Source organism: Argopecten irradians, chromosome 10, assembly GCF_041381155.1.
Source record: "Argopecten irradians isolate NY chromosome 10, Ai_NY, whole genome shotgun sequence".
NCBI lineage: Eukaryota > Metazoa > Mollusca > Bivalvia > Pectinida > Pectinidae > Argopecten > Argopecten irradians.
The window spans coordinates 34951762-34978879 of NC_091143.1; the positions used below are offsets into that span (position 1 = coordinate 34951762).

General features: G+C 36.1%; 2 protein-coding genes across 2 annotated transcripts; one reads left to right on the plus strand and one right to left on the minus strand.

Annotated features, from left to right (window-relative positions):
- Positions 1-5518: 5518 nt before the first annotated feature.
- Positions 5519-17385, minus strand: LOC138332670 (uncharacterized). Its single transcript, XM_069280664.1, has 8 exons — positions 17186-17385; positions 13673-15306; positions 12771-12878; positions 11985-12113; positions 11207-11308; positions 10163-10372; positions 8271-8397; positions 5519-5609 (listed from the first exon to the last, which is right to left on the minus strand). The coding sequence occupies exons 2-8, from the start codon at positions 15285-15287 to the stop codon at positions 5519-5521; spliced, it is 2382 nt and encodes a 793-aa protein (XP_069136765.1). The 5' UTR covers positions 15288-15306; positions 17186-17385.
- Positions 17386-19094: 1709 nt separating this feature from the next.
- LOC138333737 (purine nucleoside phosphorylase LACC1-like) lies at positions 19095-25815 on the plus strand. The gene is made up of 2 exons (XM_069282303.1): positions 19095-19195; positions 22807-25815. The coding sequence occupies exon 2, from the start codon at positions 22811-22813 to the stop codon at positions 24056-24058; it is 1248 nt and encodes a 415-aa protein (XP_069138404.1). The 5' UTR covers positions 19095-19195; positions 22807-22810; the 3' UTR covers positions 24059-25815.
- The last annotated feature ends 1303 nt before the right edge of the window (positions 25816-27118 follow it).

A 27118-nucleotide genomic window follows, 5' to 3' on the forward strand; every position in this document is an offset into this window, starting at 1 on the left:
ACTATGAAGAATATATTCGAGAATCGCGCGAAAATCCGCTGTAATCATGACATCACAATAGAGGCGTCGACGTTGCGTATTGATTTAGGAAAAATAATCCATTGGAAATTCAATGGAATCGTACGTTTAAACGTACTTTATGTTTTCAAATAGGCTGAAAAATTAATTATCAGCATTGATGTAACTGTTTTTTAACTTCATAGGGTTATGAAATAAATTTTGTTTGCAAACTTTTCGCTACACGGATTCACACAGTTTGCAAACAAAATTTCTTTCATACCTCTATGAAATTAAAAAATAGTAACATCAATGCTTAAATAAACTTTATCTAATTTACAGCAATTGCGAAATAAGTGACACAACTTATACAAATCATGTTTGATGGCCCCGATGAAAGCTGATATTGTTTGCAGGTCCTAGGTTCAAACTATGGCCTATCTGGCTGCTACATCTTCACCTCTCAAGTTTCATTTAAATGTCATTCCAAGGTATTGTTGCATGTTAAGTATAAAAGTTAAAAGAACTTACTTGGAAAAAAAAAAGAAAACGAATTGTATTGTTTTCAATAATTATTTATTATATAACCTGGTCACTAAAAAGCAAATAATGGAAAATGTGTAAAAACACACTAAGTAACAATATAGATTTTAAGAAGAAATTCATAAACCACTAAATAATAATAACCAAACTTAACAACTTTTTCTAAATGCCACATCCCTGATAAAGATTGTTTTTTCTTATAAAGAATAAAGGGCCGGTGAGCTTATGTCATGGCGCGGCGTCCGTCGTCCGTCGTCCGTCGTCCGTCGTCCGTCCGTCCGTCCGTCCGTCCGTCCGTCGTCCGTCTGTCCGTCAACATTTCCTTTAAATCGCTACTAGTCCTAGAGTTCTGCATGGATTTTAACCAAATTTGGCCAGAAACATCCTTGGGGGGAGGGGAACAGAACTTGTATAAATTTTGGCTCTGACCCCCCGGGGACAGGAGGGGCGGGGCCTAATAGGGGAAATTGAGGTAAATCCTATAAATCGCTACTTGTCCTAGAGTTCTGCATGGATTGTAACCAAATTTGGCCAGAAACATCCTTGGGGGAAGGAGAACAGAACTTGTATAAATTTTGGCTCTGACCCCCCGGGGACAGGAGGGGCGGGGCCCAATAGGGGAAATTTAGGTAAATCCTATAAATTGCTTCTTGTTCTAGAGTTCTGCATGGATTGTAACCAAATTTGGCCAGAAACATCCTAGGGGGAAGGGGAACAGAACTTGTATAAATTTTTGCTCTGACGCCCTGGGGACAGGAGGGGCGGGGCCCAATAGGGGAAATAGAGGTAAATCCTATAAATCGCTACTTGTCCTAGAGTTCTGCATGGATTGAAACCAAATTTGGCCAGAAACATCCTTGGGGGAAGGAGAATAGAACTTGTATAAATTTTGGCTCTGACCCCCTGGGGGCAGGAGGGGCGGGGCCCAATAGGGAAATTTAGGTAAATCCTATAAATCGCTACTAGTCTTAGAATTCTGCTTGGAGTTTAACCAAATTTGGCCCAGAAACATCCTTGGGGTTAACAGAATTCCTATAATTTTTGGCTCTGACCCCCTTGAGCAGAAAGAGTGGGGCCCAATAGGGGAATTAGAGGTAAATATTCAAATTCCTTCAGAAAAGAAACAATGAACCTTACTAGGCATTACAAACCAGGTGAGCGATACAGGCCCTCTGGGCCTCTTGTTCTTATAAAGAATAACTTAGCAATGCTATCAAAAGTTTATACTTTTAATACTCTCCATATTTTTAAAAGGTTAAATTAAAAACGTTTGTAAACATAAATGCTCTTTTCTCCATGTCATATATCAATCAAAATGGGATGGGAACTTACATGACAGGACAGATGCATGTGGACATCACTATTGCATCCCCGCTTGCCCCACGTTTCAGACATTATACTCGGGCAGGCTATTTATAAAACATTTAATATTTCATGTGTTTAGAGAGACATCTTTACCTTGAGCAAACTTCCTTTACGGGCCTTCCCTTTGGTAACCATTACTTTTCACTCATTCGCCCCTGAAGACACATTTGAATTCTTCATTTTCAAAGGTTGGAACAGTCCATTATGAATTGTAAGGTGTGAATGAGTTAATAATCATAATGACTTAGCTCCATCAAAGTTGCAGCATTTTGAAAACAAATTAGGTTTTGGAAAAACAATTTACCTCACCAATATCAAACAAGATCCTTTTCAGAAAGAAACACAATAACTAGTAAAGGTTTAACAAACAAAACTAAAACCATGGGTAGAAAAAAGAGAATTAATACCAAAGTAACTTACAACTGTACAACTGACACAATTAAAAAAAAAATTCATAGGTAAAAGAAATTTAATACAGTATCTACAGTAGTAAACAAAAGTAGGATGAAAAATGATAACTTAATAAGGTGAAAACTAGTGTGAAATTCATATACTTCAGCTGGTTAAAAATAAAATCAACACCATTGGTGAAAACTTACGAAACTTTTGGTAATACATAATCAGGTTAAAAATAAAATCAACACCATATAAGTAAAAACTTAAAAAATACAAAAATCAACATGATAACTAAAACAGGAAACTAACACCATGGCTAACACAAAAGTGACAGGAAAGAAACAAAATTTAAAAATTATATAGAGATTCAACAAATAGTTATTTTTGCATGATATTACTTTTTCAATTTTTTCTTTCATACAGTGTACACTTAATTAAATTTTAAAGCAAATTTTAAAATTCATTTTCTGAAAAAGAAGTAATAAAAACAACTCACTTATAACAAATTAAAAGAAAATGTTGAAAAGACATTGAAAAAAGAAAAATACAAATGAACTTTGCCAATAACTTGTTTTTTTCATTCACCCCTGACGGCACATTTAGGCTCTTCTAAAGCAAAGACTAGACCAGACCATTATGAAAATTCGGGTGACTAAAAGATTCAGCTGTTTATTAATAGAAACTCATTTAACTCATTCATCCTTGAAATTGTATAATGGACTGCTCTAGTCTTTGATTTAGAAGCGTCTAAATGTGTCTTCAGGGGTGAAAGTGTTAAATAAAATTTATAATTTATAAAAGATTAGTAGTGTTAATATCACAGCCTTTTAAAAAGATATAAAAATATTGCACAGTGAAAAGACACTAAAAGTAACATTCAGTTTTAATTAATACATCATCATCTAATGTATTTTACACTTTATTAATGGCATTGCAAATAATGGCATATGACAAAAGTCTGCTTACACATTTTAATTACGGTAGTAAACCAATCATGCTATCAACAAGATAAACTGAGTTATCTGCACTTTAGGGCAGATATTGATTATAATGTAAGGGTCTCGAGTTTTCATGGGTGAAGAGTTTGGGAAAGAAGTGTAGCGGTATTGGACTGGGTCAATTATCTGTGACCAGTTAGCTCAATTGGTAGAGCATTGAGCTAATGTTTGGAGGTCCAAGGTTTGAGCCCCTGTCTAACCCGCTACATTTTCTCCTCTCCTGTTACAGTAATATTACCAGTAGTCTATCATAAAGTCCATTCCAAGATATTTCTGTCTGGATTGCCAGTTTTATATTCCAATGTAATTTCTTGCATATTTCACGAGCAATAAGAAATCACAAAATTAAATTGTCAATAAAATTGTTTTTAACACTGGTAAAGTATAACCAAAGAGATCTCGATCACGCAATTACTGTCAGTAAATTGTTGTGAAAAAATCCTTAGGCATAAAAATATGAGCTTTGCAAACCTAGTTTCACATAAACTGTGAGGTTATGAGGTTGAGTCGAATGTAGTGGAGCTTACTGGTTTTGCTCAGGGCATCTTGCAATGTACGTACATCAGTTATTTTCCTTGGTCAACGACAGTGAGAAATTAGTAACTACTCATACAAACACTCCATTATGAGCAAGAAACATTCACACATTTAGTAAATTATCTTTCCTCAAGTCATGTATGCTTAAAGTGAATAGTCGGGCAAAGAAAACCAGTCTAAATGCGTTCATTGGCCTTCCAAAAGTTCTCACATATTAATACGACGGTCAAGTTCTGCTTACGTTTCCCAATTCTGACCATTGAAATAAAGAAAAGTTGAAAGCATTGAAAGCGAGGCTGCGTGGAAATGTAACCACGGACATAGTCAGCCGGGAGGACGTTTAAGGAGTCCTATACTTTAAATTATTTTCTACTTACGCAGACAGACTTTGACGAGAAAGTTTATTTTTTTTCCATAAGAAATTTACTGGATACATCACACATTTTTACCGACTTTAATCCTTGCCCGACTGTTCACTTTAAGCATTTGCATATTACAGAGTCATCTGTCCTTGTGCATAGAAATTGATTTTAAGTCATGTACTTGTGAGCGTGTATGTTATGTCATATTTTTCGGAAAAAACTACGTGATTTGTACTCACAAAGTAATGATGTCATAATTGATACCTACCTGCAAGGGAAATAACTTTGTAATAGGCAAAGACGGAATAAACTCCAAGAAACTGTGAACAATTCACTCTACAGACATCAACAGTCATCCTAATTTCAGTCTATACCTGGCATAAGCAATTGAAAGCAGAATTTCCTTCTAACCTTAAAAAGTCTTTTAAGCCATTCTCTGCACAGGGACCTGACACAAATTTCTAACCAACAGTATATTATAGATATATATATACTTTTGGTTAAAAATTCATGCCAGGTCCCTGTAATTCTCAGTAACCCTTGCGATATATACACTAATGCTAATTTCAATGTTAAAGTATAAATCACCTAGGTTACCAAAGACACTTTTAACCTTGCATATACAAAACACACTTCTTGCAAATATGTCCAATGACAATTAAACCAATTGCTCAGTAGAATTTTAGCAACTGTTTGAGTTCTGAATGATTGGATACTGTTTTGTTTTTCATACAATTTCTGAAGACCGATGGACAACTCAAATATAGGGCTGTCATTCTTCCAAAACTCTCAAAAGTCTAAATACAGTATTCGAGCCAATAAGCGCCCATGTCCCTATAAGCGCCCCTCCCCTTTTTGAGGCCTCCAATTCAATTGCCTGGGCATAAGATTAAAACTATCAAAACTGTATAGGTTTGCAATAATTTTGTCTTTTTAAACACCTTTTCATTTTTTTTTTCAAAAAACGCCCTGAGTGCTTATTGGGTGTATATCATTATTTCTTTCAAATGTCAAAGAGCCCTGGGATTCTAAGTTTAAATACCATTTGCGAACTGTGTGAAACTGGATGCAATGGCAATGTTATTAGCATATCACACTGTTGTAAAGCATTAGTTAATCCATGGGGTTGAGGCATTTCATAACTTCAACTCCTTCTCCAGAGGAGGGAAGGGCGCTTATATAGGGGGGGGGTGATAATTACAGTGAATATGGTATGTATTATTATTTCTCACAACAATTTTTCTGTCGAAGAGCCCTGGAAAGCCTGAGTATGTCAGGAAAAGTCATCTTGAGTTCAGTTTGAAGTATGTAGTTTGAAGTTCACACCTTTATATATGTATAGAGAAAATCTGGTGAAGTTTCCAACATCCTTCTCATCTCCCACAACATAGTGCCATCTAGTTGTAATAATCTGTACAGTGAAACAAAAAATGGCAATCTTTACCTCTGAAGCCAAAATTCTATTACTAAATACACTATAGATTACGCCTACACTCATCTTCAATAATCCAGGGGACACAATCACTGATGTTATATCCACCCCTAGATCATCCTTGATACTCTAGGGGTTACGATCACTGGCGTTATATCCACCCTTGGACTATCTCATAGCAAAACTGAAGGCAGTTCAGGAGCAAAAAAGTGACCAATCACAGGCCTGCAGAGAATTCCTTTGAAGATTACAGAGAGAGTGACAGCCGACTTTAAAGCAACACAGTCAACCACAGAGTACTTATATAATTCCTTTGAGATGTATATCAAAGGATGAAATTATTCGTGTCTTCCTGTGTCTTCAGTTTTACTATGAGATAGTCCAAGGGTGGATATAACGTCAGTGATAGTAACCCCTTGGGTTTCGAGGATGCATTAAAACATGTTTATAATGAAGTGTTTTCAGCAAATTGTTTTTTTAAAACATAGTATTTGTTATTCCTCTTCAAGTACCACTTAGATGTTTTACATGTACAGCAAACTGTGTTTACACTAAAGTGCTGTAAACATTTTTATGTAATATGTTAGCAATAGTTTTATTTTAGTGGTGGTTTTATTTTAGAACGTTTCGTGCTGTCTTTGAAGCGCTAGTTCATGTATATACATGCAACGCTAAATTTTATAAAGGGTATTTCTAGTATTAAACCATCGCATTGTGCTAATTTATAACCGAACAAATAAATTATAACTTACAATTTTCGGGTCAGTGGCCTAACAAGAGGCCCATGGGCCTTAACGGTCTTCTGACTATTGGCACAATACAAAATAGTCATTTTAAGATTTTAGCCATTTCGACCCCTGTGACCTTGGATGAAAGTCAAGGTCATTCATTTGAACAAACTTGGTAGCTCTTCATCCCAGCATGTCACAGGCCAAATATCAGGTCTCTAGGCCTCCTAGATATTCTCAAGAGGTCATTTAAGGATTTTAACCTATTTGACTCCTGTGACCTTGAATGAAGGTCAAGGACATTCATTTGAACAAACTTGATAGCCATTCATCCCAGCATGCTACATGCCCAATATCAGTACCTTGGGCTTTCTGGTTATTGAGAATAAGTTGTTTAAATATTCTAGCCTTTTTGACCCCTGTGACCTTGAATGAAAATCAAGGTCATTCATTTGAACAAACTTGACAGCCCTATCATACCTTGGGCTGGTTATTGTCAGGTGACCTTGAATGCATTCAATGAACAAATCAGGTCAGCTAGGGCCTCTAAGCCTCTTAGTTATTCACAAGAAGTTGTTTAAAGGATTTTAGCCTATTTGACCCCTGAGACTTTAAATGAAGGTCAAGGTCATTCATTTGAAAAAAACTTGGTAGCCCTTCATCCCAGCATGCTTACAGGCCCAATATCAGTACCCTGGGCCATCTGGTTCTTGAGAAGAAGTCGTTTAAAGATTCTAGGTTTTTTTACCCCTGTGACATTGAATGAAGATCAAGGTCATTCATTTGAACAAACTTTCTTGGTAGCCCTGTTTTCATCACAGCATATTGCAGGCTTTATACAATTTGAACCTTAAGCCATTTCCCGCTCTTGCCCAAACAAGAAGTCGCTGAGATAATGATTTTAGCCTCTTTGACCCCTGTGACCTTGAATGAAGGATCAAGGTCATTCATTTGAACAAACTTGATAGCTCATTCATCCCAGCATTCATGCCCAATATCAGGTCTCTGCCCTTATTTATTCACAAGAAGTTTAAAGATTTTAGCCTATTGACCCCTGAGACTTTAAATGAGGTCAAGGTCATTATTTGAAAAAAACTTGGTAGCCCTTCATCCCACATGCTACAGGCCCAATTACCCTGGGCCTTTTGACCCCTGTGACCTTGAATGAAGATCAAGGTCATTCATTTGAACAAACTTGATAGCTTCTTCATCCCAGCAAAATTGTCAGGGGCCCAATATCAGGTCATTTGAAACAAACTAGGCCTCTTAGTTATTCACAAGAAGTTGTTTAAAGGATTTTAGCTTATTTGACCCCTGTGACTTTAAATGAAGGTCAAGGTCATTCATTTGAACAAACTTGGTACCCTTCATCCCAACATGCTACAGGCCAAATATCAGTACCCTGGGCCTTCTGGGTCTTGAGAAGAAGTCATTTTAATATTTTAGCCTTTTTGACCCCTGTGACATTGAATGAAGATCAAGGTCATTCATTTGAACAAACTTGCAATGGAAGCCCTTTATCCCAGCAAGCTACAGGCCAAATATCGATTATTGAGAAGAAGTTGTTTGAATGAAAAGTTTAAGCACGGCGCACGACGATGGACAGTGCATGATGACAATAGGTCATCCTGACCCTTCGGGGCAGATGACCTTAAAATTGTGTTTATATTTCTAGTATAATTTCTTATGAAATAGATTAATAAAAATTTTACTGTAAGACATGATCCCTGTTAAGATGTTTGTCAAATTATCTTAAAAATGGAGTGAAGATAAGGATCTGTATTATAACTCATTCACCCCTGAAATTCTAAAATGGACTGTTCCAGCCATTGAACTGGAAGAACTTAAATACATCTTCAGGGGTGTATGGGTTAATCAAACACAAGACGGCATGGATAAAGGTCATACATACTCTGATGGAACTGCTGATAAACATAGACGTTTTGTCCAGTCCGCTACATCCTGTGTGGTCCAGTTAGTACATAATGATGGCTGGACAGCGGTCAGTTTGGCTACATAGCCAGGTGATGTAATCTCACCTGAAATAAACATAATTTTCGTTAACTCAGAAGGACATTCAAATATCACAGAATTGAAACTGGTATCCAGATTTTACAATAAAATGCCATTGAAATATGATGATTTATAAGGAGGGGGGTGGGGGTGGGGGGGAGGGAATTGTAACCCTATGTCTTAACAAGAATTCTGAACTTTCATGATTAGTAGTAAACAAAAGTGGTTCTACCACAACAGTTAAATCAAATTTAAATTAGGTCACCTATATATGTACTCCAACAATGTTAGAGGAATAGCAGGATGAGACAGTTTTGAAACATTACATTGCGTCTAAATAAAGTCCGATAAACAAGAGGCCCAGAGGGTCTGTATCGCTCACCTAGTTATTATAATGCCAATGATGTTCTGAATACAGGATATTGTTTATTTTCTGAAGGAATTTATAGATTTTTCTCTAATTTTACTTTTGGGCCCCATTCTTTCTGCTCCAGGGTGTCAGAGCCAAAATTTATACAAACTCTCTTCCCATTCCCCCAAGGATGTTTTTGGCCAAATTTGGTTATATTCCATGCAGAACTCTATGACGAGTAGCGATTTAAAGGATTTACCTCTATTTCTCCTACTGAGCCCCGCCCATCCTGCCCCTGGAGGGTCAGAGTCCAAATAAATACAAACTTATTCCCCTTCCCTCATGAATGTTTCTGGCCAAATTTGGTTACATTTCATGCAGAACTCTATGACAAGGAACAATTTAAAGGATTTGTGATTTGTCTCTTTTTCCCCTATTGGGCCACTCCTGCCCCCGGGGAGCAGAGCCAAAATGTATACAAAATCTGTTCCCCTTTATCAAAGGATGTTTCTGGCCAAATTTGAATATAATTCCATGCAGAACTCCATGACAAGTAGCGATTTAAAGGATTTACCTCTATTTCCCCTATTGGGCCCCACCGCCCCCTGGGGGGTTAGAGCCAAAATGAATACAAAATCTGTTCCCCTTCCATCAAGGATGTTTATGGCCAAATTTGGTTACATTCCATGCAGAACTGTATGACAAGTAGCGATTTAAAGGAAATGTTAATGGAGGGACGACAGACGGACGGACGGACGGACGGACGGCTTATGGACGACGGACGCCGTGCCATGACATAAGCTCACCAGCCCTTCGGGCCAGGTGAGCTAAAAACCTCTGACCAAGGCCAGTCGACTCTCATGTTATGGAAATACTATATATATTGCTGAGGGAAAACTTCTTCTTGTACAAATAATTTACTGGAAGGAACAAAGGTGACCTAATTTTGATAAGGTTGCCACGTACTAGCCCTCCACCTCTAGATATAATACATATAGTCTACACATGTATACCAGAATGTTGCAAAGTACTGACCATTGCTTGAGGTTTTTTCTGGCTATCCTCCATTTAATTCTTCTACATCTGGCACATATCCTAAATAAACCTAGCAGTTAATAAAATAAACGAAACTAAAGGGAAAACAACCCCATAATTATCTATGCCTCCTTAAAAACTACTTTTATACTTAATATTGATAGTGAAATAAGTAATATAATTTTTATTTATCTCTATCTATTGATGTCTTTTGATGGCCCTGATGTAAGCGTACGAGAGGTCTTGGAGTGGAAAGAAACTGATAACATGCATGGAAAACCACCCATCCCCGTGAACGGGCAAGTAACATCTGACCTTTTCACATCCGTACAGAGAATCAAGCCCAGGTAGGTGAAAGGTGAGTGATTTAACTACACCACTCGATCAACTTTATGCCTTCTTACCATCAGTATTCTGGGTCTGAGTTGACAAGCGACCACGATCACCAATCTCCTTCATCAGATTCGGGATCTGCTGATCAAACAGTTGTTCCGTACTAATGTCAAAGTATAGCTTTGTACCAATGAGCATGCCCAGCCAGCCATCAGCCACATATCTTTCTTGTACACACAGAGGGATAAAACTCTTTCTCAGCTTGTAAGTATACTCTGCCTCTGAAAACCAAAAAGTTTGTTTCAAAAATATTTGTTGGGAGGAGTGTTTTATCTCACTTACCCCTGCAATTTCATAATGTACTGGTCTGATCTTTGATTAAGACAGTTCTAAATGTATCTTTAGGGGTAAATGATTAATAAAACATTGAAAATACATGTACATGTAAGTTAATGAGGGTAAGGCATATTTTCTGCTATCTCTCTCTCTATATAGACATTTTTTTTTAAATCAGCAAGTAGTGTGTTCTCTTGATAAATGTTTCCTACCACTCCAAAATGATTCTTGAACAATCCAAAAAATTCAAGGACCACTGAAACAACATCACATCATAAGGAGTTTTTTAACCTACAGGTAACTTTTAAAAGCTACTATAAACTAACTTTCTTTCGTGGCTACAAAATTTGCAATCTCCATTTCAATACAAGTTTGCAAAAAACATTTAAACAAAAATGGAAATTCAATACTATCAATAGAAGTGATGTTTACATTAATCAGCAGAGAAAACATTTGCAAAATTACTTAAATCACAAAATTCGCGAAAATAAATTACATGCAAAAGAAAATTAATTCACTATTGGGTTTAGAGGACCAGGTTCTGTAACCGGGAAGCTCAAACTGTAGAGCACCTTACTAGGGTTTGGAGGACCAGATTTGAACCCGGTCTAGCCGCTACATCTTCTCTGGAATGGGGTCAAAAAACGGTGACCAGAAAGCTCAATTTGTAGCGCAGCTTTATTTGTTACGATTGTTTGGAGGCCTGGGTTTGAATCCCCGTTTGGTCGCATCTTCTCTCATCTCCGTTTATGCATGCTATAATTCAGATCACAACTTACCTGATCTACAACTTGGGCTGTCCTTGTATTTCTGCGACATACACACCAACACGACAGCAGATCTTTCCACTGCCAAGGCCATCGCTTCAAGGGTTGATCCAGCTACAAAGTTAACGATAAAATGGTATAGGAAGGAGGAGGTTTATTTTACAAATTGTGAATGAATTTTTTATCAAGAAAAGCAAGAGGTATTAAAATCATTTGATATTTTATTAACTTTATTTCGTGGTTAAAAGATTTTAAATTGTTCTGTGGATTAAAATATTTGGGGTTAGCCAATGGGGCAACAGTGGCAACAAAATTTGTTGTTTTTTTCTTAATCAATATAGCAACCACGAACATTACGAACGTTTCCACATGACAAACATTTTATGTTATATGGTAATGGTGTGTAAAGTTAAGGAGGTGGAGAAAATGCAGAGATCCCCAAAGAAAAACCGCCGGCTTGCATTGCAATAATTACCTTACAACTACCACATGTAAGTTTTTACTTCGCGACCCAGAGGTGAAGTTGTGAGGTAATATATCGGAACATCTTAACCACTCATATGTCAGCCCATTACCATTATAAGGATTAGGATAAAAATGTAATGTTAAATTACACCATTACAGGACCCTAAAACGCATGAACAAGACAAAAAGCTTCTTCTTAAGTCCCCATGGATCCCAAGTTTCATTCACCCCTGAGAGCACATTTAGGCTCTTCTAAGTTAAAGACTAGATCAGTCCATTATGTAATTTCAGGGATGAATGAGTGAAGAGTCTTTGATATACATACTCATGTGTTCCACGTCCATCCACACTTTGTACCCAGCATGCTTCAGTACATCCTTCAGACGAAGCACCAGTGGCTGACTGTTCCATTGGTAGCTGATCATCACATGGGGGCACTGTACCACCAGGCTGGCTAATACAGGAACAAACAGGAATATGGGGAACAAGACATGAAAATTTGCATGATTAATGAAGAACAAGAAAAAATTAACGGACAATGAAATGGGAGAAATGGAGAGCAAAACAGTCAATGCAGTTTGTTACCCACCCCTTCAGGCAGGAATCTGACAACTTATTTAAATACATGTGTACACTAACATTTTATACCTCAACTACTTTTCGCAGGTATATGTAACTTCTCTTTTTCAATTTGGAAATGTTAAAATTCATGTTTATTACCGTATTTGACCCAATAAGCGCCCAGTGCGTTTAAAAAATTGAAAAAAAATGAAAAGGTGCTAATAAGACGCTATTGCTGCAAATCTATACTGTTTTGTGTAGTTTTGGTTTTTATTTATGCTTGGGCAATTGAAATTGAGGCATCAAAAAGGGGAAGGGGCGCTTATTGGGACATGGGCGCTTATAGGGTCGAATACGGTAAACATTTTTATAATGAACACACTAACAATGAATTCATGGATATAATGAAGAACTCTTCATTCCAAATCAAGCATGTTATGTGCATATGAACTATACTTATAAAAATGCAATTTTAATGATCCATGATGTTTTACTGTATGTATATATATAATGTTTGGACAGGCAATAGATCTGATAATTGCTCTCATACCTAGATCTGGCCTCAGCTGTAGTTCTGGCACTTCACGCAATTCCCATAATGCACCTCTGGCCGCATGTCGAATTACCTCATCTTTGGATCCCTGTAGCGATATCAGTGCTACAATGTAAGAAGAACAGAAACAGATTAAAAGGATTCTGGTTCATTTCATACAATTAAGTTAGGTGATACAGATGTAAACGGCGAAAAAAAAACCACTGGAAAATATTTTTATCTTTGCATTTAAATGGTGGTGTTGACATTTGTCTCAATGATGCATGTTGTGACATGTGTAGCTTGAACTGACGAGGTTGACCATCACTCAGTGAAGGGACTGACCAGGTACGTAGCTATCAGTAGAGCATCTGACCAGTGTTCCAAGGTCCCGGACTCAAATCCCGGTCTGGCCACTACATTTTCTCCTCTCCTGTTACAAACTATCTTCGAGTTTCTATTTTATAAACCATATTTTCCATAATGTAAATATTTTAATCTTTCTGTGCTCATGGTATATTAATCTGTTACAGTAAACATGTATATGCAGGGATGAAAATGTTCATCAATTGGCTGATTTCAGCCTTTTTTACTTTCAAAAAATAGGTCCCTGGTACCAGTAATTCCATATAATTTCCGCCCAAAAATTAAATTTCAGCCTTTTTCCAAATTTTCCATTTTCATCTCTGTATATGTTTTTATCCTTTCAGACACATTCTTATGTCATGATTCTTTTGTAATAGTCTAGCAATTTCATGTAATATGGGGTACAATGCTGATATTAGAAGCATTTTGTAAAACATTGTTAAATCCACGAGATGGGGGCATTTATACAACTTCAATTCTTCTCAAGAAAAGGGGAGGGGCGCTTTTAGGGAGAGGGGCCCTAATTACAGCGAATACGGTAAATATATACTCACCTTCTATGCACTGTGGGTGTGAGCGGATACCGGGGCAGTTCTTTTTATGAAATGCTAATCTCCAAATTCCGCTGACAGCTTGAAACACTTCATCCGTATTGTTATACTCCAAAATGAGGCTAACATATATATGCAAGACTCCAAATTTGAATATTGACACCTTATTTTTGTCATTTATTGCTAAATTATTGAGACCATGTAGAGTCTCTTCAACGTTCATCCCAAATTTTGATGAAAAGTGTGTTTTGGATTGAAACGCATCATTCAAGACTTCTACAATGAATTTCAGTATGTTGTCATCGACACTCAAAACCACGATTTCAGATTCATCTACGATATATGACATCACAAACAGAGATTTAGCTTGAACCATAGGAGTTCTGCTCAGAGATAGGATCTTAAGACTGGTCATTACTCCTGTTTCTCTCAAAGTCTCTCGTACGTTTGTATCACACAAATGTCTACTGACATTATGGAGGATACCCAAAATGGCTTTGACAAGATACCTCGTGACATTGTTTTTCTCAAGGTCACAAGGCTCTGAAAGTCTTTTAAGAAGATCCGCCATCATTTTGAGAGCACAATGGGAACATACAAGTTGTTCACAAAGAGTTATGCTTCCATCACTAAGAATCCATATCACAGTTAATAGTTTCTTCTGTTGTAACCATGGCCACCCTGGCACCATTTTGGAAATGTCAGTGTCGACAAGATGCTTGAAAAGTCTTTCACAAACTACCACAAATTCAGCATGAACAATCTCATCCATGACTTGGATTTTCTTCAAAGGATTGTCAGCACACTGTTTTAATTCACAAAGGAGAAGATCAATGTATTTTAAAAGCTTTCTGTCATTCATATCTATATCTCTATCTTTCAAACATTTCACTGATTCAACCGTTTCATTCACCAGTATGGAGCTACTGAATGATTCTATCAAACTTGACGTTTGTGAGGAAGTTGTAGATTCATCAGAGGAGACAAAAGCTGACACATTGTTGGACATTTCACAAGAAGTAATAGTCGATAGACTACTTGTATTGCAGGTCTGGCCAGATTGTTCCAAATCACCTAAACCGGAGTCACTCACTTGATCCTCTGCCAGTAAGGAAATTGATGAATCTGACATACCCTCTTCTTCTCCTCTCTCTGATCTTGACCTTTGACCTGAAGATGAACTACGATTCTGCAACTGTGACCTTTGACTTATGTCCCCTGAACTTTGACCTTCTTGAAGTGACCCAGAATCACTAACTTGATCCTCTGCAAGTAAGGAAATTGATGAATCTGACATGCCCTCTTCTTGTTGTTTTTCTGATCCTGACCTTTGACCTGAAGATGAATTAAGATTCTGTGACCTTTGACTTGTGCTCCCTGAGCTTTGACATTCTTGATGAAGTGACCCTGATTCATCTGGGCTTTGGCCTGTATGCATGCTAAGGTGTTCTGAATTCAAACTTTCACATGACTTTGATTCATCAGGCTTTTGATCAGTATCTAAATTTTTCTCAGGAATATTTGAACTTTGACTTCTGTGTGACATTTCTTCTGTTGAACTTTGACAGGTACTTGACTCTTGACCCATAAGAGTAATATTCCCATTACTTGTAATCATAGGCTGGCAAAAACTTCATCTGTAATATATAAAGGGTAAGGATAAAATAATTAGCTATTTGTTTTTTGTTTTGTTTGCTATGATAATTTCATCTTCTTATATGCACTTGTACTCCTAAATGCTGGATAAACAAAACTCTTTGACTTCAGTAGCAATTTAAAGAAATTATATTATACCTCTATTTTCTAGTATTGGGTCCCACCTCTACTACCCCAGGGGGGTTAATTAAGCCATGATTTATACAAACCCTGTTTCCTTTCCCCAATGGAGTCAAGAATATATATATGATCGAAAGAGGCCCAGAGGACCTGTATCACTCATAGTAAAAATCTCTCAATGTAATGAAATGTACAAGCAAATCTCTCTATTACAAAACCCCCTACCTGCTGTGCTGTGTATGTAAACATGTTTTCCTCCTAGAATCAAATTGTCTTTATAACAGAATACCTTAACTGGAATAACAATAATCTACCTGCTGAACTGATAACTATGAAAAACATGTGCTTGCATGGGTGATGATTATCTAAGTTGTTTTGGTGTAGATACAGGATTGTTTGAACTTCTACAAAGAGGTGGTTGTGAAGGCCTAACACACATAAAGCTGTTGCAATATAGTGGCATGAATATTTGCTTGTTTATATTTCTAATTGTTTGTTGGCCTTTGGGTTGTTTGTTTTTAAATGTTTCTGTAACTATACAGTATGTTTTATAAGTTATTCAAATAAAAAAAAATTACCTTCATATGTAAAGATAATTTTAATTTTAAATAATTGGTCAACAGTAATAGTGAAAGCAGAGACAAGTACAATAAATCCAGATTTTAATTAATAAACAATTAATAAAATCTTTATTTTAATTTGAAAACTATTTTAAGAATTTTTTAGTATAAAATTTTGATCAAATAAAAATTAAGATAATTAAAAAATAATTGTATAAGAATAAATATATTATGTGTTTTGGCTTTTCATATGCTTTAAAATAGTGTTGAAAATGACACTATAAATATATATATATATTGTTACCAACATGACCTTTACATAATTTTAACCTTTTGCAGCATAATAAAAATATTTTCAAGATGGGTGATCGTCTCATATTTCCTCACCTGAGAGGTTGGCAATACTTGTTAGTATGTTAATTCATATTCATTGTTATATACAGTACACAATATTTAGGTTTTAATTATCTTCCTAAGGGACAGGAGGGGGTGTGTCGGAGCCAAGATTCATACCCTTTCCCCCCAAGGATTTACATGTGTAAAAGGAGTGGGTCGGTGTGGTTTGTACATAGTGTAAAATACAGTCTCTGTCACTTAGCTAACGGAGCATGCTTCTTTGGCTCAGTCGGTAGAGTCGTAGATTTCCATGCCGGAGACCCGGGTACGATTTCTGGTCAGTGGGCACTCGACAGGAATGTACTGTACTTTTTCCCTGTTCTTCTACACATGTACGTCTGGCCAAATTTGCCAGAACCATTTTGAGTTTGAGCCAATTGTGCTTAAATTTATATATATTACTTGAAATGAATCTGAATTTACTGTAGGATCCAATATTGGGAGAAATATTAGCAAACCCTTCAAAAATCTACTTAGTGGTATATAGTTCTGCATAATCCAGATTATATTTTACGGACTTGAGCAAGACTACATATACAAAGTATGGATGTTCCTGTTCTGTCATATCATCAGCTGTAGATATTTTGGGATGTAGAATATATGATACATGTAACACATGTAAATAACTAGGGCCTGTCTGTACTAAACGTGACAGTGTATTTGTACTATATGTAGATTGTACGTACTAATGTATTTTGTTCATGCTTACACTGTATATAAATTTTGCATTTGTAGCCCTTTTTTAATTGTTGTTCTTATCATTGATTACTGTTTTCTCACAAACCTCGGTACATGTATCTTTGACCATAGTGTGTCGTACGCTGTCCTGTGGATAAGAATGCATTACATGGTACAAATAGGCGTCGTCTTATCGATGTTGCAGCTGCTGAACCGCTGAAGAGCTACTTCCGGTTCGATGCGGACATATATATAATGCGTGAGTTCGAGGATCCAAACTACCACATATATATATATATATATATTTTTTTTTTTACCACATCTAACAGTGACACTTTTTAGATAGTATCCTTTATTATATAAATCTCTGTTAAGATGAAAAACTGTGTTAAGTAATTTGTTGTTCTAGTAATTTCTATTGATTTTTTAGGGATGATTAGGCCATATTGATTTTTTAGACCTGACATGACTGTTTCGTCTAACTACACTTGTACATGTAATAATTGATATACCAGAACATCACATATGTGGTACTTTCTATCCGCGTTCCAATGTCAGTGTGTTTTGTCGATGTCCGCAACTCTTAGGATTCGCGATTAACATACATGTACATGTATATAGAAAAGATGAAACTACAATTAACTAACTTTCAAAATGTGTTCATGTTGAATTCTTATTATTATTAGACGCGATTAAAACCTCAGGGACCTGTCACGAATTTCTAATCAACAGTATTTATATATGCGTATGTTATGATACTGATCTATATATATACTTGTATAAATAAATATATATACTTTTGGTTAGAAATTCGTGCCAAGATCCCTGTGATTAAAACTGTTACGAAAATCCCTCACCATTCACGCGGTGATATTTATAACTTCGTAATATATCAATACAATGTTGTAAGCTAAGTTTACAAATGTAATTTGATTTTGCGAAAATAAAAATATTTTCGTGTGTTGTATTTCTTTTACCTGAAGGTTGTTTTTACAAAGAATGTCTGCTGGTGTGTATTTTCTTATGAAACTGGTACCAACCAAATAGATAAAAATGGTCAATATTTTTCACACTTATTACACTGGTAAGTACTAGCATGCAAATATGCAATTTTCAAAAAGAATTGTAGTGGGATTTCATTAGTTAATGCAAAGATATCTTACCAGCATTCTAAAAGAACATCAATCATTTAATAATTTATTTTGATTTAAAGATAATAGGATTACCATGCTATAAGCCATCATGTTTATTCATTTGCCGTTTGTATGAGCAATAGACTCTAGCGGTAGAACATATTTTCGATGACCACTTGTCACAAGTTTCATTTACATCTTCATTTCATTTTCATTTAGGCTTTATTTATTTATTTATTTATTTATTTATATCCCTAATATGTATATATCCCTAATACATATATATATCAGCAAAAAATCTATATATAGCTAATAATACAGACAGGTTAGGCGGCCTTGTAAAACACCACACCCGCAAAATTGTAATATATGTTGACGGATTTGGTTTGATTTATGTCTGTGTATATACAATGTAAGCTGCAGTGTCTTCTTCGTTTCTTCGTTTTAAGATTGTTTAATAAATACTATCTTATTCGGTCATATTTTTTCACGGCTTTCTTAAATCAAGGACGTATATACAATGTATTTCTCACTTATAAATCCTTGCTTAAATCCAGTATTTGAAATCTTATTCATTGAGTGGTGGTGCACCTCCTGATAACCTGCACTCCAGGTTGGGTGGCTCGCTTGGTTTCACAAAAGGCCTTAGGCCATGTACATGTAAAATATGAAATTTCTATATTTTTATCATTACACGTCCACTATATATAATACCAACAGGCTAACAGTGTTCAAAAGAATGTCATTCTTATTTCAAAATGAAATAATTAATGTACGGATGAGGTAACGAAGTAGAACATAAACGTCGACATTGCCAATGTAAAACGAGCTAAAGTTCCGCCCGGAATATCTACTAGGGGGCATAATTCCCCCCTTCGCCGTAAGGACAATACTTCCGTTTATGTACATGTACTCGTACATGTATATATACATAATACTATTACGAATATTTTAACAGGAAGGTGAACACAACCAAACGAAAGGTATTTACATTAATTAATGTTTAGTATTTGCTTTGAATGATTTAAGATTGTTTTCTCAACAAAGTTACAATATAAATCTAGCATTGATCGTAAGGTAAGAAAAATACCTTTGGTAAGACAAATAGAAACCGAAAGTAGAAAAAGGAACATGGGGATTTGGGCAACTTATTCACTAACGGTTTTTATATTCATCGATTTGATATTTAGAGCGTAACAGGTCCAACAACCCAAATCTGATTTGTTTACATGGCCTTGTGTATAGAACAAATGTCCTGTCTTTCACTCCGTTCACAGAGTACTGTTCTTATATTCACCATTGGAATCATCCTCGATACTCCAGGGGTTCCGATCACTTACGATCTCTACACCCCTGGACTATCTTACAGTAATACTGGAGGCAACAGAACAGAACAGGTAATTTAGTCATTTGATGTACATCAAAAGAGACGTATAACGGTACACTGTGGTTGACTGTGTAGCTTTGATGTTAGGCGTCGCTCTCTCTGTAGTCTTCAAAGTAAATCTTTGCTGGCCTGTGATTGGTCAAATGCTTTCCGCTGAGCTGCCTTCAATTTCACTATGAGATACATGTAGTCCAGGGGTGTAGGGATCGTAAGTGATCGGAACCCCTGGAGTATTGAGGATGCATTGGAATATGTCATTATTATATTCACCATTGGAATATGTCATAGCAAAATAAGGTACTGTATAACGACAGTGAAAGTAACCCCTGAACTTTCAAGGATGCATCTCTAAAGGTATCCCGGTCTTCAACATAATCTCAAAATATCTGGGCGTAACAATCCAACACGACTTAAAATGGGACTCCCACATCAGCAACATCACCTGCACAGTCAATAAAAGCCTTAGTTTTATTATACGAAATCTAAATATTAACTCAAAAAAGATCAAAGAACAAGCATACAAATCTTTAGTACTTCCCACACTTGAATATGCCTGTACAGTGTGGGACCCATACCAGAAGGGAGACATTAATAAGCTAGAAATGGTCCAACGCAGAGCTGCTGATATGTCACTTAACAGATTCCATAACACCTCAAGCGTTAGTGACATGCTTGAACACCTAGAGTGGCCTAGCTTATCGGTTAGAAGAAAAAAAAACGCACGGCTAAATATGCTTTTCAAAATCACTAACGACATAGTAGCTATTAAAAAGACCAATACTTGACCTCACAGTTACGCCCTACCAAACACTCCTATACACTTGCATACCTAATACATTACTGTAGAACTGATTCTCGCAAACAAGACTGGAACTATCTTCCGCCAGATCTTGTAATCTCAAAGTCGCTTGACTCCTTCAAAACTCATCTTTCATCAGTAATTTAATTATTTTCTTCTCTTCCCCTGTTCATAGCCACACCTTCAACAATATCGACATGATCTTCAATATGATGAAGTAGCTAGGTCGATTATTAGGCAGATGTAGATGTAGAATCCACATTACATGTTCCTGTTGCGATCCATGTCCCGATATATGTGAGGCAGTTTCCATGTACTGAAAATAGGTCGGTGTATTTTCTCCGATTACTACGGCGTTCATCTACCTTCTAACCCTGGCACGACCCTGGACATTAAGCCAAACAAATCATACCGAAAACCTCGGCCTAATCATGATTGATAATCGATATTTTTCTAAGTCAAATCTTAATTATCCTCGATGCTCCTTGAGCTACTTGCCCTGATATTTAAATAACGACAGTATAGTACCATGAAGTATCGAGGATGAATATTTATTTTTAACTCGTTATTATTAAACATTTGTTTCTAGTGTGATTTTTTTTAAATATGACGTAAAAAGTATACTGTCATGTAAAATAAAAATTGTAAATGACGACATCAGCAGCTGGTCAGAAACTTTCACATATGATACTTATATCAATACTTAATAAGGACAATCTATTTAGAATTATCTTCATAAATTTTAGTTTTCTATGTATTTAAATTTGCGACTACTAGTACAAGGGCGATATAACACCATCTAGACCGGAATAGTTGTTCTTTATTTTATAAATATGTCGTTTCTTCAACAAACGTCAAAAACAATTTCTAACGTGCATATTAATTATAAGAAAAGCGTTGGTCAATCAACGGCTCCTTGAAGAATGCAGGGTTTGTGCAATGAAGTTCGCAAAGGATTTACATAGATTTCTTAGGGGTTTGGACTTCCTACAAACGAAATTAGAAAATTTTCAAAATTACAACATTTTATTAGGAAAAGTGTCACAGTGTAAAAACACTTTTGTTTTATTTTAAGTAAATATATACAAAATGAATTTTTATTTTAAGTAAATATATACAAAATGAATTTTAACCTTATTAATAAGGTTAAAATTCATTTTGTATATATTTACTTAAAATTAAAACAAGAGTGTCATTCCGAAATTGTACTTTTGAATTCACTGACAATGTTTATCAACTTCCCTCCACCAACAAAGCTGGCAAGTCCTTACATGACCCTGACTGTTAAACTTATAAAAACCAAAACCGTAAAAAAAAATCACCGACCAGCGTTCAGTACTTGGCAACTGTTCAGTGCTCCACAGGGATCTGAGAATTAGTTACGGATTATATAATCATGGCCCCACCAGAGTACCCTAAGACCATTTTTAGACGTTTTAGAGCTCTTGATAAAAAACGATAAAAATCATATACGAGATAAGACCATGTAGAGTATGCTTTTTATCGGTTTTTTATCTAGAGCTCTATAACGCCTAAAATGGTCTTAGGACACTCTGGTGCGTCCATGATTATATAATCTATAAGTAATTCTCAGATCCCTGTGAACTGCTCCACATGAGAAGTAGAGGGCTTATGGGTAATAAATCATTTGGCTATCGCGGCACCCACATGGAATAGAGTCGTGCTCCAGAATATAAACTGCGTCTATATAATGACATTTTCTAATATACTTCATTATTTGTAGCACCTGTTTGTTAATGATATACACTTACTTATACTTGATGTGACATACTTGAATATGACGTAAAAGGTATATATGTAAAAAGCAAACTGTCAATGACGTCAATCGAAGTGTTCGCACCTAAAATACCAATATTAAAGTACTATTTATTTTAAATGACTGTTATACAAGGAAATAAAGTTTCAAAAATTAGTACCTGTGTTTCGATTCAAATTTAAATAAAATGTGTCATTTGAAAGAAAGAAAGAAAGAAGAAGACGATTGAAGGATGAGATATAAAATTTTATCCTTCATGTATGTCATCCACGATTCCAAATGGAGTGTAGCTCTCTGAATTCATTTGTGGAAATATTAGATTCTCCTCCATCTAGCTCTTTTTGAATAAAATTTTTATTATTTTTATGTGCCATGTGGCCGAAGACTGCAGCAACCATTTTACTTGAAAAGACGATGCTGACTTTACTGGTTATTTAAATGTTACTTTGGAATTATTTGTGTTTGGAGACGATTTTTTTTCTATAACCGATAATTAAGCAATATGCCTTAGTCTTGAAAATCTATAATAAAAAATGGCAGATTTTCTTCAATCAACTAATACGAAATGTAGAATGAAGTTATATTTATCTTTGTATTGTGCATATCGAACATTGGTGTGCTTCTTTTTCAGTACAATGGCCACCGGAACCGGATGTGCGTACATATTGGACATTTGGGCAGACGATCCCCAACAACCTAGTAATATGGTCGATGGTTTGTTACGTACACCTCCTACAGAAAACAGCATCATACTGTTATTAGCAGGCGTTTCCTCGAAACAACCAGACACCGTGAAAACAGCATTGGCTGCACAACACCTGGAGCGAGTCATGACATTCGAAAATGAAGACAAGATGGCGGTATTTTACAAAGCGAAACTATATTTGGACAAACACAACATATCCGTCTTGTTCATGCTTTGTTCGAATAAATGTTCCAGATATTGGCATTTGATTCTATCTTCCATGTTAACGAATGTTTATGAATGGACCATTAAAGCTGTTGACCAGGCGGAAGCGGAAATTCCCCCAGAAGAACAAGTCACGAATGACGTCACCAGTTTCTTTGGTTCTCTGTCGACCTTCGGTGACATCATCACCCTTAAGTCACCAATCATACCATCCGATTTGTTCTTCCATGGCTTTAGTTGCCGAACTGGAGGGCTCTCTCATCTTCCAGGAATGAAATCATTAAATCTCGTTTTTTCACACGCAAAACGCGATTCTAAAATTTTGGTGAGCGAAAATAGAAGGAAACTGGCAAATCATGTCGGGTTCAATCCAGAAAAGTTTTTTGTAGCGAGAGCAGTACATGGAAATTATGTCCACGTGGTTGGGAAAACGGAGGCCGAAGGATTCGATGGAATCGTCACGGACCAACCAGGAATAACTATTGGCGCTCCGGGTGCGGACTGCGTCACTTTGGTTTTTGCTGATCCCGTCAAACGGGCATGCGCAGCACTTCACTCTGGCTGGAAAGGTACCGTGAAACGGGCATGTGTTGAAGTTCTCCGGACAATGACCAAAGAATTCGGATCTAACCCAAGGGACGTCATTGTAGCCATGGGTCCATCTATTGGGCAGTGTTGTTTCGAATTTGACGTTGACCAAAGTGGTCAGTTTACGGATATAGTAGCGGAAGCGGTTGAAGTGAGGGATGGTGGAAATAAAGCTTATGTGAACTTGCAGCTGTGCAATCGCGTGCTTCTGGAACAAAATGGCGTCAAGCCTAACAATATTGATGATGCCACGTGTACTAAATGCACCAGTTGTAACTCTGATTTATTTTTCTCGTACAGAAGAGATGGTCGACCGTTTGGGAACCAATTAGGATTCATAGGCATCGCAATTAAAGATGCTCCACCTCCGACAGAGCATAAATGATATTCATTATTTGAACAATAATTGGTGTTCAATAGTGTGTATGTATGTCTAATTAACACAAAAATATTATATATATTTTTATTTTGCCTTTGGTGCATGCGCAATCAGTACTTCATTCCATATAGGATATAGTGCGTCGGAATTTTTTCTGGCCAGGCGGCCATCTTGGATTTTGATAGTTAAAGTTTGTTATCGCTATTTCTCAGAAAGTGCTGAAGGGATCTTTCTCAAATTTCATATGTAGGTTCCCCTAGACTCTAGTTGTGCATATTGCGATTTGGGACCGATGATCAACAAGATGACCACCAAGGAGCCATCTTGGATTTTGATAGATGAAGTTTGTTACTATTTCTCAGAAAGTACTGAAGCGATCTGTCTCAAATTTTATGTGTAGTATATGTTTGAAAAAGTTTAAAAAGTAGAGAAAAGATCCATCTTTCCATTGTCAGACATAGATCATTCTTTGGTGGGCGCCAAGATCCCTATGGGATCTCTTGTTAAAACTTTTTATTTTGCTTTATGCTGACTATCCCTCGATTCTCTCAGACTGTCCAGTTGATTTGCCTCTGCAGTTGATTCATGATTTCAATGTATATTGCAAACATTGGAATTTGAAAGTTTACATAGAATAAACTAGATGTATGGTCTTAAGTAAAGAACATAGACACAAAATATTTGATTTTTTATGAAATAATGAGGTGACAGTGTGTGTGGATAATTTTAGTTATTTATGCCCGATTTTCAGTTGCACTTTTTCTTTAATTAAGCGAGAGAGAGAAAAGAAGAAACAATACATTAAAAGGCCATTGTAGCCATGTACTCCGTTCAAAAGAGGATCTGAGAAAATCCGATTAAGGGTCATGTTCGGATGACCTTTATACCACGTGTAATTCCGATCAAATGCAATTTCTGCACGTTGCTCTGTCAATTGACAATGCCATTTCGCCCCAACATACAAATACGATAAGCTTTTATTGTGCTCTTTTGGCGAGATGACTACCTACACGGAAATAATTCTGACTGATTTTCAAATTATTTCGTCCCCTGAAATTCACTGTCAAAATTTTGCCAGCAGCAATTTGATTGGCCATTTACAAAGGTCACTTGGACATGACCCCTAATGGGATTTTCTCAGATCCTCTTATCGAACGTAATGATAAAAAGGATCTGGATTTTAATCAGATTGACAACACGCTTTATTAATCTATTGTATACATGATCTATTTGACAAAATTGTAATTTTTTGTATGGTTGAAAAGTAATATTGTAAGGGGGTTTACTGCTTTAAAATAATTGAACGGTTACATTAGATTGACGTTTTGCTAATTATTACTTCGATTAAAAGCCAGTACTCATATAATTATAATTGTATGGTATACGGGGAGGTAGGTATTACCCCACTTTAAATGTCGGTTAAAACAAGATTAATCTCATATTGGTCACATTAAAATTTAATGTCATTTTATACAGACTTCTTTGTTATTCAAAATGACGAGATTTAAAACATGCGTAATACGTATGTTTTGGCCACCATGCGTAAAACGTACGTATGAACAAAACATGCGTTAAACGTATGTTTAACATATGTTTTACGTACGTTTGTTTTCCACCACATGTAAAACGGACGTCTGTTAAAATAGCCCTACTAATTACACGTAAAATATTAGTTTTATCAATGTTATTGAAGACATGCAATGCTTTGTTTGGGGTTTTTTTCAAAAATGATACTCTCATATGCAAATAAATGTTTAATAGCCTCATGGTTTGGTTTCATTTTATCTATATATGTCATCTACCAACTTATAGTGAACCTCATATTAGCCTCATGATAGAATAAAGCAGCTTCAATATCGTATGATGATACATGTAGGTCTACAATTATATGTACATCTACTGATTGTGAACAGAAGCAAAACCGCTAATGTGGATTCCGTCTTTTTATATTTAAATTTTAACAGTTTTGAAGACTAATGCTCTGAATACATATGATCAATATCAGCTGACCAGCGCTTCATGATGTACAATGTAGTAGGTCTACAACTGCTGTTTGATCATCGTCGATGTCTGCTTCGGGTTTAAAAAAATAATTAACTTCCCTACTATATAGTAGGGGTAGGTTATTGTATGTTTTCATAACCAGAAGCAGACACCTGTGCTATAACATGACAGATTCTAATGGCCGGACAAATTTATTTTCCGGAAATCTTTATTTATTGTATATTCATAGAATACGGTTTAAATGTTATTCTGAGATTCTGTGTAAACATCTGAAGTTTCTTACTTGATTTCTGGACTCTCTGAGCCAGAATTTGAAAACAATTGAACATTGGGCACGACTTCAGTAAAGATTTCAGCCTTTAAAATATAAGTGATAAAGTGACGTTAAGGACAAATTGATGTAGGAAAAATAAAATCATCCTAAGATTATGAAATTATACAACATACTATGTATGAAATCATTGGACAGGAACCGAAAATACAAATAAAATGGAATTAAACTTTACTTTTGAAAATGACAAATATATGGTGCAATTTCAAAGACAATGTAAAGGTACATAAAAACAAAAAAGGTGGATTTTGTAATAGGATCAAACGGCCGTTTTACATGGGTTTACGTTTTACGTCTGTTTACCATGCGTGTAACGCATGTTTAACACATGTATTACATACGTTTCGTACGTACGTTTTACATGCGTGGTCCTCAACATGCGTTTTACATGCGTTTTATAACGTACGTAAAACGTGTAAGCACTTTTTCCTGTGTATAATTTAAAAAATATCCATATTGAATATAACGTCAGTGATTCTAACCCCACGAGTATCGATGATGGTCCAGAGGTGGATATAACGTCAGTGATTCTAACCCAACGAGTATCGAGGATGGTCCAGGGGTGGATATAATGTCAGTGATTCTAACCCAACGAGTATCGAGGATGGTCCAGGGGTGGATATTACGTCAGTGATTCCAACCCCACGAGTATCGAGGATGGTCCAGGGGTGGATATTACGTCAGTGATTCTAACCCCACGAGTATCGAGGATGGTCGAGAGGTGGATATAA

What these genes read in the sequence shown, in the direction of transcription:
- LOC138332670 (XM_069280664.1), bottom strand. Translation starts at nt 15,287, where the DNA reads ATGATTACAAGTAATGGGAATATTACTCTTATGGGTCAAGAGTCAAGT. An exon ending in ACACCCACAGTGCATAGAAG is followed by an intron (nt 12,879 to 13,672) that starts GTGAGTATATAT and finishes CTTACATTGTAG; the next exon opens with CACTGATATCGCTACAGGGA. An exon ending in TTATCAGCAGTTCCATCAGA is followed by an intron (nt 5,610 to 8,270) that starts GTATGTATGACC and finishes TTCACTGTACAG; the next exon opens with ATTATTACAACTAGATGGCA.
- LOC138333737 (XM_069282303.1), top strand. Translation starts at nt 22,811, where the DNA reads ATGGCCACCGGAACCGGATGTGCGTACATATTGGACATTTGGGCAGAC.